The sequence below is a fragment of the Sinocyclocheilus grahami genome, unplaced genomic scaffold (genome assembly GCF_001515645.1).
Source record: "Sinocyclocheilus grahami isolate Dianchi unplaced genomic scaffold, SAMN03320097.WGS_v1.1 scaffold219.1, whole genome shotgun sequence".
NCBI lineage: Eukaryota > Metazoa > Chordata > Actinopteri > Cypriniformes > Cyprinidae > Sinocyclocheilus > Sinocyclocheilus grahami.
Window position 1 is genome coordinate 2,455,063 of NW_015505398.1, and position 14,408 is coordinate 2,469,470.

The 14,408-nt window shown below is 36.9% G+C and overlaps 1 protein-coding gene across 1 annotated transcript in view; it reads left to right on the forward strand.

Moving 5' to 3' along the window:
* The window catches only part of LOC107596507 (arf-GAP with Rho-GAP domain, ANK repeat and PH domain-containing protein 2), a 96,329-nt gene that overhangs the window by 6,549 nt on the left and 75,372 nt on the right, over positions 1 to 14,408 (forward strand). The window contains exons 2-4 of the mRNA XM_016287253.1: positions 7,267 to 8,058; positions 11,604 to 11,677; positions 12,940 to 13,016. Coding sequence (XP_016142739.1) covers positions 7,370 to 8,058; positions 11,604 to 11,677; positions 12,940 to 13,016 — 840 coding nt within the window. The 5' untranslated portion in view covers positions 7,267 to 7,369. The remainder of the gene's footprint in view (positions 1 to 7,266; positions 8,059 to 11,603; positions 11,678 to 12,939; positions 13,017 to 14,408) is intronic.

The window sequence follows — 14,408 nt, forward strand, 5'->3', positions numbered from 1 at the left end:
CACAATGTCTTGTCGGGCCCCCCACATCCACACACGCACACACACATACACGCACGCACGCGCACAATTAAGGTTTTAAATTATAGGGTACTAATTGTTGGAAATACCTCTAGCTTATACAGGATTTAGCCTACACTCACAGGTTACAGCCTATGATCGCATCCTCGATCATACAGGATTTACATCACATTATTGCAACAATGCTTTCCTGGACCAGCAGCAATCTTTGCAATATGTGTAAATAGTAATTATGCCATCTGTACTTTATATTGGCAGATACTATTTGCACCTCAGTATTTTTGTATATTAACAGAATAATAACATAGAGACTCATGAAACTTGTGTAAATATGTGAGTAAATTCAAAGTAATCTGCCCGTAAAACAGACCTTCCCGAAAACTCTCCTCCAGATTCACAAACGCTTCGAAAACATCAGATTTGATGACATAACGGAGTGTATATTTCACTAAGTGCAAATAGCCCGCCTTGTTGGCAGAGGCTATTTACACTAACTCCACCCACCAACGTGTGATTCGGCTGGTCAACATGACGAAAGACAGTCATCAATCGCCAGATTCAGTGGCATAGATGGTAAAGCGGCTGTCATACTCCTTTTGACGCGGGTTCGAATCCGCCTTTTGGCAAACTTTTTTCTCCCTTTTCAAATTTCAAATCACATCAGAAAAGCATTTATTTTCAATGAAAATGAAGGAAATAATCAAAAAGTTGAAAATAAAGTATCAGGTATGGTTAGGGTAGGCGTAGGGAGGGATTTATTGTCCCAATAAGGTGGCATCCATTTAATAATTTGAATTAAAATTAAAATTTAAACTCAATAAGTTGCTGCATACTGTTTTATAATGTACTACAATACTGAGGTGCAGATAATTGCCACTATTTGCAATAATTAGTATAAATAGCAGAAAGATCCTGCTATTTTAACATAGTGTAAATAGAATCTAAAGCTATTTGCACTCAGTGTAAATAACATATCACTAAAAAATGCTGCTATTTGCACTTAGTGTAAATAGCATCTATCGCTAAGAAAATATGAACATAACCCCCGCCTATGAAATACACAGCTACGTAAATTACGTGTTTAGGAACACAGTGGAATATTCTGGACTCCCTTTTCAGGTTTGGCTCCAGTATATTTCATAAATGCAAAAATAAAAAAAATAAAAAAAGAGCCATATGCCTAACAATAAATATTCAAATGAACGTGTCTATCAAAGCATTTTTAGCCAGGTGCTCTTCTGAAAACGGCTAGCTGGTGGCGCTTGAGAACTCTTTGGTGGCACAGCGTTTTTCCAGCTGAAGATTTGGTTGCTATGATGTGGAGTATTCACGGCAGTAACATATTACTAGTATCTCGTTTCGAAGAATATAACTGAATATAAAAATGCAGTAACCAGTAATATTAACTTCTCCAGTGTTGCTTAGTCGTTGTACAAGTAGGATGGTTGGTCGGTGTAGCATTTGTCCCAATGATTGGACGGCTTGTGACAGTGACGAGCGCTGCGTTTTACCCAAAGTTGAACGATAATTAACCATAGTCTCAGCTCCAAAAGAAAAAAAAAAACAGAGCAAATTAACTTATAAAATATTATAATGGCAGTGCATCAACACGCAGTGTCATCAGTTTGCCAAAAAGAACACAATGTTTCACGCACCATTATATGAGCAGGTGTACATCTCTTTCATACTAACTAACATTTTGAAAATACTAACATTTTCATGAGTTCGAAAGTTTATTTCCGAACGATTTGCGAACTTTATGAATGATTTACACAAAAATTAATTCTGCTCGTGTTTCATGAATGAGGCCCAAATAGTGGCGGACTCGAACCCGGGTCGATCGCGTCAAAAAGTATTTCTGTGAGTCTGACGCTTTACTGCCCACACCACTGAAGCCATTGACCGCAATGTGTTTTTTTTAATATTGAGTGTCAACCAGACATTGGTGGGTGGAGCTACTGTAAATAGCGTTTACCAACAAGCGCGCTATTTGCACTTAATGTAAAGACACTCCAAATTTTCTTTCTTCCCCTCGCTTGGGCCCCAAGTGTGCATGGGCCCCAGGGCCTGTGCCCATAATGCCCATTGGATAATCCGGCCCTGTTGATAATAATGGGGTGCTACTGATATCCTAACAGATACTAGCAGTTTAATACTCAACTACATTAATAAAGACAAAACTATCTACCATATTTACAGATGAAACTGACCTGCATTTGAAGCCCTGAACAGGTCAGTGATGTTGCTACATTTCACTGCTTCTTCTGGCCACTTCCTCTCCTTCATTGAGTCCCGCGCATTGGTTCTGTTCGGAATCGTTTGACGGAAGCGCGGAACACACGTGAGCTGATTCGTATAGAGCAGCACTGCCAGTCAAGACTAACCAATTTATAATTTATTATCGATTTATTATCGAATTAAAAAAATAGGAAATGATCACTTTAGCACATTGAGAAGGCATAAATATAAAATATTAATAATAATAACAACTTCAGCCTCCAGGCCACCGGGAATTCTCCCGGTGCTCCCGATGACCAGTCCGGGCCTGATGCATAAGAACAAGTGTGATTTATGGTTTTTGTCGATTTGCTGTGATGCTATGAAGATGCTACTTTCTTGTGGAAAAAGGTATATAAATGTCTCTTGAGATTTGATAGATTCATGCTCTCATCAGACAATAATTCACTGCACAGAACACAAACCGTGTTTATCATTGCTGTATTTAATGTAGTCTGATTTGAATATTCTTTTACCTTGGATAGTTATTTTTTTCCATGCTTTTCAGAGATGAAATCATGTCATGCAGCCTGGATAATCTGAATAATTTGCCTGCTTCTGCCAAGTGACAGATGAATTTTCAGCCAAAACAACAGATATAGAAAGTATTTTCTCCTCCCTTTTTATCTACTTAAAAAAAAAATTAGAAGCCTTTTCTTGTGCTTACGATGTACAATTATATGGTTAATTAGATTGTATTATTTGCATATTAAATAGCTGTTTTCCCTGCTGTCTGTGACTGTCACGGAACAGATCTGTAACTCATTTCAGGGAGGAAACCAGTGAATTGCTGCATTGGCAGGATATGCTGTGCTACTCTGTAATTCATGAAATATATGTGCCTGTGTCTGAACTGGTAAAACTCTGATGCATGTCAATGCAGGTTTAGAGGTTGTGAAAGCATTGGTTTGTGCCAAAGCTGTGATGTTTTAGCCAGTTACCCAGACACAGATTTTCAGATCTGAAAAATCTGATTTGTTAAACAAGGCTTAAACTGATCTGAACAAAAGCAGCCTTTTATGCTCGTTGAACAATACCTTGCAGTTAGTCTGGTAGAGTTACTTTAATTGTTTAGGTACAGATTAGCTGTTTTTATTGAAGTAGCCTATATTTAGTAACCTAATTACTGTATTGCAGTAATGTAATCTAATTTCCATTTTATTACTTTTTGGATTTCTTTTCTTGTTGATGTGTTTATATCCAAATAAGGATAAGGACATTTTTACATAGGTTTCAATAATAAATTGTGAAATGTGCCTCATATTATCATTGGTTTATCTTAGGATAACGCAAATCTGACAAAATAAAAGTTTGGTCTAACTTGAAGAAATTATGACATAAATATATTTCTGTTGTACAGTAGAATGTACTTCTCAATTTAAGTAATAATAGCAACAACAATAATAATACAGTTTATAAAACAATAATATCACACCGTTTTTTATCAGTGTTCATCACGGTAAACTTCTCTTGTGCAGCACTTTGTTTGCCAAAAAATGAGAAAAATACAAATTTCAGTTTATTGCATTTTAAAAGACGAATTAAAATGTTAAAGTTTTATGTATTCATTTGATTACTGCCATATTTTATAATACATCTGTATGGAATTATAAAACAAAGAAACCAGAAAAAAATTAAATGCACAGAATTTCTGGAAAATTAAACACATTTCATATGGCAGTATTATTGTGAAATGTAATAATTTATTACATTGTTACAGTTTTATGCATTCAATTAATTAGAAATATTTTTTGATTATTAAAATTGACTTGCCGTTGCAGCACTCAACTCTGACAGCACCTAAAATATCCATATTAATATCTGCAGCCTATTCTGTAACTTAAGCTATTTCTCATTCTGAAAACTATAAGCTTAAAGGCAAAGGACCATGTAACAATGTGAACACGCAAGCTATGCTGTCTTGTCGTTAACATCTATTGCTATGTTTACCTGGATGTAAATCATTTTGACAAAGAAAAAATATTCATTTAATATTATCCAGTATACATATTTCCAGTATATAGAATCCATTTATATATTTTTTCTTTTTAAGCAAGAGAAAGACTGGTCCTAATGTAAGTATGCTAATAATGTGCTGCTAATGTCATGTTGAGGGAATCTTTATATTACAGATAGACACTTGTCCAGGATTGATAAAATGACTAGAGATATTATAAAAAAAAAAAAAAGTGTTGCAGTTCTCAGACATAACAGTTGATCGTACACCATACACCTACACTGCAATGTGACAAAAGACAATAGAAGCTAATATAATCATTAATTCTGTCTACATTGGATGCGGTGCGACACAGCAATATTGTATACTGTATATACAATACATTTACAATATATACAATAAGTTAAAAAAACAAAATACCACTTTGACTTTGGAAAGACTTTGGAATTACACAGAGTATGTATATTATTTATATTTGAGACCGGTGTTGTTGTTTTAGCTAAATGAAGAAGTATTGCTGAGAAAAGGAGAAGCAGAGAGCACCAAGGAGTACTGAAAGAGCTCTTTAAATACTGTGGAAATAATATTCACATCACTGATAAAGTTTACTGTCACTCTATTTAAACAGTGGAAGAACAAGAATTATTAAAGATGCTTATGAAAATGTTAACTGATTTTTAATGTGGAATGCAGCTTAGGGTTTCAAAGGGGAATTTACTCAGTTGTCATGGGAATAATGTCAAAAATCCATATCATCCTGAAATGTGCTTTATTTTTATTATGTGTTTAATATATTCAATTCATTTCAGAATAAACAGCTAAAAACCACAACATAGCTCACATAGCCAAAATGTGTACATTCAGACAGCAGTGAAATACCATTGTCTTGTTTGGAGTGATAAACATGGTTATCTTGTGCATAATTTGGTTATGAAAGACAACCAAAAGGGACTACCTGAAATTTACAGGAGTGAGAAGCAAATTTTGAGAATTTGATATATGCTATATGAACAGAACACGGTGGACAGCTAGCCATTTATCATGCCTTTGCACCTGTCAACCTTCATACATTTATACTGTGATTATACAAACTATATATAACATGGCAGAAAATGGATCTACTTTGTGAGTGGGACAAAAAATCTTTTTGGGCAGTGGATGGCTAGTTATCTGATTATACAGACACAATCCAATCTATTTTTGTCTGCTGTATCATGTGCAGAACTATTTGAGGGTGACATTTGCAATGTGATTGTCAGTTACAATAGCTGGTTGTGTTGAGATTTGAGGATGGCGCGCTTACTCTTTTCATACATTTCCTATAAGAATGGCATAACAAAATACACTGGTGCTTATAGCCATTCCGAGATCTAGAAACTAGCAAAATAACACAGAGATCTATCCATGATACTATGTAATGAGTGAAGCTGAAACAGAGATGATATGTAAAGTCTTCTTGTTGTTCTTTGGATCAGTGCTTCTGCAGTCCATTCTGAACAAGATGCAGAAGATTTATTGCTTTTTAGAGAGCCTTTAAAAATAACTAATCAATTCTGCTTCCAACAAAGTGTTCTTGCATCGACTTTGTACTTTGTATAGAATTTTCAAAGTCATACATTTTAAAATACACCCTTTTATGAGTAACATAAGGTCTGAATCTACATAGAATACTCAGATTCAACATTTGAAGCAACAAACCAAATCAGTCTTAAAAGAAAGGGTTTTATATTTATAACCACTATCTACATCTCATTCCCATCCTGATTTTATTGTAAAAAATAAAATATTTTTTAAAATACAGAAAATAGCTGGTAACTATAAACAGTTACATATTTTTGTTGTAATTGCCTTATTGTTCGAAATGTTGCACCAAATAGAAGAGTATAGAAACTAGAGCTGAGCCCGGATTCTTCCTCTGCTATTCACTGTTGCTTAGCAAAATAGTCTATTTGTGTGTGCCACCAAGTCATATTTTTATATAACAGCAGCGTCTATGGGTACATGACTAAAAGGGGTCAGTTGACGCATGCAAATGTTTGTGTAAATGAAATGCTGTTCATTCAATGAATGTTTATTGCAATAAAGTTTCAAACCAAATATTTGTCTTGGTGTGAACAGACCTTTAGCGTTGATTCGTGTTGCAGATGAGAAACAACCAAGTCACACATCGCACACAAAATTGGAAACTCTTCAGGAGTTTTGAAGTCATCATTGGATTGGTTGAATTATACAGGATTTTGGGAGACGTGTGTGTTGCATTCTTTAACATTCTGCCTGGAAACAAAGATGCCGTGACGCCAAACCCACTCATGGAAGAAGAAAGCTGTTGTGTTTACAACTGTGACGATGAGAGCTTATCAGGATCAACTAAACGCTGTGGAATATTTAAAGTTTGCAACATAAATATCTGTAAACTAAGAGCTTTACACAGTTATTGTGGGAACATTTCCGCGCCCCTATACAGTACATGACGCGGCACAAAACGAAATGTGATTGGTTGCTTTAACTGCCAGTCATATGGCCTCTTGGGCTGGCCTTGGCCATTCAAAGCGACCAAGGTTCTCAGAACTTCTGCCGTCAGTCTGAAGGTCTGGCTATGCAAGACTAATTCTTTGTAGATTCAGATCTTATGTTGCTCATAAAAGGGTGTATTTTATAACTTATGAATCTTTGAAAACTGTTGGTCCAATTCTCGTTATTAACAAACCATTACCTATGACTTTTACCTCAATAAACTCTTAATCCTAAGCACTAGTGTATTTTGTTATGCCATTCTTATATGTTATGTACTGTATGTGTTCCTATGTGTGACCTCTGCAAATACCATGCTATACAGACAGGTTTTTATGCTACAAAACTTTCAAATGTATCATATTTTATTAGTTTGTCAAGACGATTCATACTTAAATCGGATAAGTTTGGCATTTTGTTGTTCAACTCCTAAACACCAACTTGTTTGTTTGTTTGTTTAATGCAAAGAAAAGTATTCACAAACACAAGTTTATTCTCCCTAGGGTGTGTTCCTACATCTTTTCAACTTGCCTCAGAGTAACCTTGTCATCCAATGGCATATGGTAGACTTCATGACCACTGAAGACCCCATGTGTCTACTCTTCTATGGAGCCCGCCCAGGAAATTACTTGGTGGCTGACCAGACTGCACCTGCCCCAATATGCCTCCAGCTTCGCCCGGGCTGGCTACCATTGCTTTAAGGACCTCAGGAGCCTAACAGAGGAGAAGCTTTACCAGATGGACAATATTCCCACAGGACACCGGCGGAGGATCCTAAGCAGCCTGGAGACCCTGATGATGGAAGTGGATGGAGGTAAAGTGCCAGTGAGGAGAAAGCCGATCCCAAGACCTAGACAGGTGTTTCCCAAGGCTAAGCAGAGAGGAACATCTTGTCAGTATTCTCAGGGCAGTAACATCCAGATGACAAGGCAAACTCTTCCTTCAGGGACTATTGCTGATTCAGAGCGGATGGCCATTGGTTCTGCTACACTTACTCATACACTTCCTAGTGTTACATGTCACACTGTTTCCTCCAGCTCAGGCTCCGCCTCTGAGCATGGCAGCAGCGAATCACTGGAGAACTTTTCAGAAGAACCTATTCCAGATGAGAATGATGACTTTTCCTCAGAAGGAGCTTCTGTAGGGTTTCAGGGAGAAATGGTTGAAAATGAAATATATGAGCGGTGTACCTTCATTAAGGAACCGTCTGAGCTGAGGTCCACCCGCTCCTATAAACTACGACACAGGCCTGTACCAGAGATCCCTGAACATCCCTTCATACCTCCTTATGACTGGTGAGTAAATATGTAAATGAATGAAACATTTATAAATATGTTTTTCATTTGTTTGTAAGTAGTGATGCATTGAAATTATTATTATTTTTTAACAGAAATCAAAGTTTTCATTTAGCCAAACACAGAAACCAAAAATAAAGTTTCGGTAATTAAATTTAGGTAATTGGGTAACTGAACTCCATATGCTGTTTGGGGTGTGATTTTTCTTAGTTCATTATTTAAACTGGTTGTAGTAAAGTTCTTTGGCAATGAGCTAAATGAGCCATTTTTGATCATGGTAAAGTGTGTTCAAAGTGCTGCCATGTTTCCCTTTTGTACCTTTCCCACAAAATAGGTGCTGACACACACAAATCGCGCCAACAGAGCAGCACTAAAAGTAACTGTTTTGGCTCGATGATTTCATCCGTCTAAAACTATTTTGTTTTGGCCTAAAATCAATTTTTTTTTAAATAAATTTGCATCAAATATTTTTGGTTGCTGACACAGCAACACAGACATGGTGAACGCCAGCATGTCATAAATAGGTGACGCGACACTTACCTCACGAGACGAGACGATACACAATATCGGGTTCACGAGAAAAATCATTGTAATTTCATAATGTACAACAGTGAAAGTGATGTGATGTGTAGCCATCCATAGTAGTAGTTTAAACCATCCAAGTGCACACATACACTGTGGACCTGGAGCAGTGGGCAGCCATTTTTGGTGCCCGGGAGCAATTGGGGGTTTGGTGGCTTGCTCATTTTTTATTTATTTTTTAAATTTCTTTACTTTTCTTTAATTATTGGCCCCCTGCCAGCACCATTCTGTCATGAATGACTATGCAGTTTATAGCATCAAGCTGAGTGTGGGTATTGAGGGTGGAATATAGCACTGTTCATTCACACTCCCCACCTACATTTCCTGCTAGTACTGAGAGTCAAACCCACAACCTTTGGGTGTGACACTTTAACCGTAGGTAATGCCTTAGCTTCCGGTCTGCCTCAACCACCTGCAGAGTGTTCTGATCGTGCTGCATCAAGGTAATCAGCACTCAGCTTGATGGCATGCTCTACAGAGTCATTCACTACAAAATGGAATTGTTACCCGAAAGTCAATTGCTCGATTCCCAGTACCGGCAAGAAATGTAGGTGGGTGGAGTGAATGAACAGCGCTCTGTGCTAGGCCTGGGCGATAAAACGGTATAGATATTTATCGTCGGTACACCTTCTTTGATAACGATAGAAAAAAATGCTCGATATAGCGCACGATATAGGCACGTGTTATGAGTGGCAGACAGCACACACAAACACGAACACATGCTGAAATGAGTGCTGAGCCTGCCTATGATGAGGAGATTGTAAATAAAGAATGAATATTAGTTGAATTTAAAATAAACATTTGAATGTAAGGTGTGCGTCAGGGAGCGTCATCAGTGGCGCGTGAGATGCGGTGATGATATAAGTGACGTTGTTGCATTTGAATGTTTTCTTAGTCTAGCCCACGAGACGCGCCGCTGCAGCGTTATTCATTCGAAATACTAGAGAAAAACAGAAGCTCAATGCGGAGAAGATCTTGATTAGGTTAAAACCGAAACCAAGCCATTCACACAGAACGCATATTCAGCGCATTTTTTAGACGAACAAATATGACTGCTGCACTCGTGTCTCACACAAGAGATGTATAGAAAGTCATGCAAAGTTAAAACAGTTTAAACTTTTAGAAAACGCGTCACGAATTTGTGGAGGTTTATTCCTTTTCACTGCATCTCATATGTTTTTAAATGCAATCTGTGTGAATGGCGCTTCGGCTCTTTGGATTAAGCAATGCATAAATACATGATGCTGTTTTGTTCATAATTGTTTCTGCAATTTGCAAAATTATATTTGATGTTTATGAGTTAATTTAGATGTAATGCACATTTTTTATAGAGTTACTTCCTTGCATTGACAATTTAAATGCGCTGCATTAGTTTGCTCATTGCGCCCTCCTGTGGCCTTGGGAGACAAGACAAAAGTTTCCTTAAGACCTATTTAATCTGCATATAAAACATTAGAAATTAGATATTTGTTTATTTTTATTTTGTGTTTGATTGTTAAAACAAAAAATATTTGTTGTTTTTCTCAGTAAATTGGGTTAATTTTAAAATATAGTGGTTAAATAAAAAATAAAAAATTCTATTGCTCTTTGTTTTAAAAAGATTATAAAAAATGTAAATAATTATCTATACCGAACGATATGAAAAATTATATCGTTGATACATTTTTTAGCTATATTGCCCAGCCCTACTCTGTGCGTGACTGTACTTGGATAGGTTAAATTCAAGTATAGTCACATGAATAGGACAAATTGCAAGTATGGTCTACGCCACTTAAGTAAATAACATAAACAAAAAATAAATTAAGAAAAAATGACCCACCAGTGCCAGAAAATTTTTGTTCTGTTAAAAATGCACATTTGTTGTGTGACTTAAAGGGATAGTTCACCCAAAAATGAAAATTATGTCATCATTTACTCACCCTCATGTCGTTCCAAACCTGTATGAGTTGCTTTCTTATGTTGAACACAAAATAAGATATTTTGAAGATTGCTGGTAATCAAACAGTTGGTGGTTGCCATTGACTTCCATAGTAGGAAAAAAAAATACTATGGAAGTCAATGGCAACCACCAACTGTTTGATTGAGTAAATGATGACAGAATTTTCATTTTTGGGTGAACTATCCGTTTAAGTGGAATACTAGGGCTAAAGTGAAAATCTTACATTTGATTTGTTAATGCATACTTTCAAACAAAAATGTTTGAAAATAGTTTCCATTATCTTCAGCATTTTCACTATTGCACTATTGCAAAGGACACTGGTGGAAGTGTTCATGACTTCCAAAAACAAATGACAAAAAGTACATAATGCCTCCTATATCACATTATACAGGCTAGGTAGTGCTGGTGGACAAATTAAAGTGTTTTGAGAGACCACATAAGAAATAGAACAAAAGCAGTCTGCAATACTGCACCTAAAATGTAAGCGACCTAATATTATTGTACTTGCTTATTGAACTGTTTATTGAACTATTGAACAGTCGTGATGGTGAAAACGTTGTGTGACTAACTGTATTTTAAATACAAAAACTTTCCATTTTGAATTTTTACCTCAGCATGCTGAGTTTCTTTGTGTTGTGTGTTTTAATTTCTCTTGGAGAGGCCGCTTGAGCCTCTCCTCAGCAGCGCAACCTTATACCGTCAGTACATGCATTTTATACAGCAGCTATATCCACTATTCACCACTTACTCTAAATGTAATAAAATCAGAATAATACTTGCGTTTTGGTGATTGCCTAGTTATTTTTGGTTATTGATGTTTTAATCAGGTTACTTGTCTGGCGTTAATGAAGCGTTAATGTCGAGCTCTGGAGTCTATGTGCCGGGGCTCAGCCCTGGACGGCCCCGACCCAATTTAAACCCTGGATGTCACTGAATGGGACTTTAAAATGTTGTTTGTTTTCTATCCATTCAATCAGAAATGTACAAAACATTCACATTTTTCTCCTTACAAATATGTGTGCAGGAATGTGGCGGCAAACAACAATGACCATCTCACAAAGTCTGAGGGACTCATCTGCCCCACAGGCAGTCAGAAAGGTACTCTGCGCTTCACTTTATTTCAGCTTCAGCAGTTTATATCTTTTGTTCTGATTTGTCTCTATTCTTGTGATTGAGTCATTGAGCCATTAAAAAAATGGGATGCAGTCTCTCAGAGGAATATGCTCTTATCTCCTCATGCATGCATGTGGAGAAGCCTAGTTTGCCAAACTTACAGCAGCTTGCTTGTGTGTGTGTCTTTGAAACTGCCTTTGGCTTTGAAATGCTCCATTGTGTCCCCATTCCGAACACGTCGCAGTGTTTGTAATTGTGGCAGGAAAGGTGCTTTTAGCATCCTAGAGGAATAGTTTGGAAATTGTTTCAGCGAGATGTGTGTGTGTGTAGTCGGGAATTGGGAGTTACACTGAAGTCAGAAACCAAGCTCAGGTGTAAAAGTGGTTTAATAATGTCTATATCTACTAGATCTACAACCTAATTCTGTTCTTACTCTCTGGAGACTAAAATGTAATAGAAGGTAGATGAAGTTTTAGAGGAAAAGTTTTAAGTACTGGGAACAGGGAATTAGTTTGCAATGTGATGATCAGAAAATACGATTAGAAAAATCAATGTTTAATCAACAGTTTTAGAATATTTTGGCCTTCAAGTTAAGGATGACAGCAAAGAATGGGGCAAAAAAGGACTGTGGTGTCTCACGAACATTTCCAAAATGCTCAGTGAGAGATTTACACAATTATCCTGAAATGGGTTCTTGTAGAAGACGGATAAAACAGGGCAGAGAGAGAGAAAGAGAGAGTGAGCGTATCATCTGTAGTTAGAAGGTCAAATCTTGATAAAGATAAATGATGACACAAATCTGAAATGACACCTTTGCTACTGGGTTAAGATGTGATACAATACAGTACAGTTCTATCATAGATAACATAGCGGTGTCTAGATCAAACACCCTACAGTAGGGTCTTATCTAGCGGGGGGCCCTGTCTATTAGCTATATATCTATGTGTGTGTCCGTCCGGAGGGAACAGTCTGGAATTCATGCTGCCCCTTACTGTCTCCGCAGAGATATGGTGGTCATTTGTCACCTTGACAACCAGTCACCCAAGCTGCTCTCTCTTTGGTACATTTTCCAAGCTGGCTGTGCTAAAGGACAGTGTGTGGGATCTCATTTTATGCTTGTTCTTTTCTCTCTTTTGCCTCGTTCTTTCTTTGTCTTACTCTTTCTCCTTTGCCCTCCTCCTAGAATCGAACCACATAACCACAACCTGCTTTGTCATAATGATTCATTCCTGTTGTGTTAATTACAGCATCACTTCAAAGGACCTTGTCCCCCATTGCCCCATATGGAGAGCTTTTTCTGTACAATTCAGCAGAAAAGGAATCGGTGAGTCTATACGAAACCTGCCTGTGCTGGAATATGTTATATTAAAATGAATGCTACATATAAAGTAACATGATTTACAATGACCTCACATGTAGAGCACGAATTACAGTTTTAGTAAGGGTTAGTAAGGGTTAGGGTTAGAACATTTGTTTTAGAACCTGCCTTGTTTTCTCTCATAGTTCAGTTTACTTAGCCATATATGAACATGGCAATTGTGCTTGGATTTGCACCAAAATAATAAAAAAATGTGGTCTCAGCTCGATTGTAAACAAATTCTGGAGTGGTTTGCTTGTGAGTAAACAGCAATCTGACCCAGCAGTACAATGAACCAAGCTTTGCCATCAGTGTCGTAATTCATAATTGAAAGTGTGTTATGTAAAAAGCAGCAGTCTAATTCTGTTGGTGAGCACATTACTTACTGCACTTGAAAACCACAGAAAAAAACATCGTAAAATGTCACCCTGGACCACAAAACCAGTCATAAGGGTAAATTTTTCGAAATTGAGATTTATACAACATCTGATAGCTGAATACATGAGCTTTCCATTGATTTATGGTTTGTTAGGATAGGACACTATTTGATCGAGATACAACTATTTGAAAATCTGGAATCTGAGGGTGCAAAAAAATCGAAATATTGAGAAAATCGCCTTTAAATTTGTCCAAATGAAGTGCTTAGCAATGCATATTACTAATCAAAAATTAAGTTTGAATATATTTACAGTACGAAATTTACAAAATATCTTCATGGACCATGATCTTTACTTAATATCCTAATGGTTTTTGGCATAAAAGAAAAATCTATAATTTTTACCCATACAATGTATTTTTGGCTATTGCTACAAATATACCCCAGCGACTTAAGACTGGTTTTGTGCTCCAGGGTCACAAATGTCATTGCTCTTCTCTGAAACAAAGCTGTGATTCTCACTCTTACTGATAAATTGTATATACAGTACTGTATGTAACTGTAGCGTCTGGACCAATCCAACACACTATATATTCTCTTTTTATATAACAAATACTCTGTAACCTCAGTTAACAAGCCATATGAGGACCCATGAACCCTTCCCCCCCGGAATGCGTAACACCCCAGGAAGTCGAACAGGCCTCTTTGTTGCATGGCAACCAACGCTGATATCACTGGGTTTATTGGCCAAAAGTATGTAAAGCAGGGAAAATCCCTGCATGTCCCAAGGAAAAGCAGAGTAGAAATGGACTGTGTTCTAGTTAATTCATAGAAAAACCGTTATTTGAATGAACACACATATTCTTCAGGCCATTGAGTATATTATTGTCATTGTGTATTTTGTCTTTGATATTCTTAGACTATTTTAGTATGCTTGTGAGGGAACCCATTCCTGATCATCCCTTTTCACTATATGTAATCTT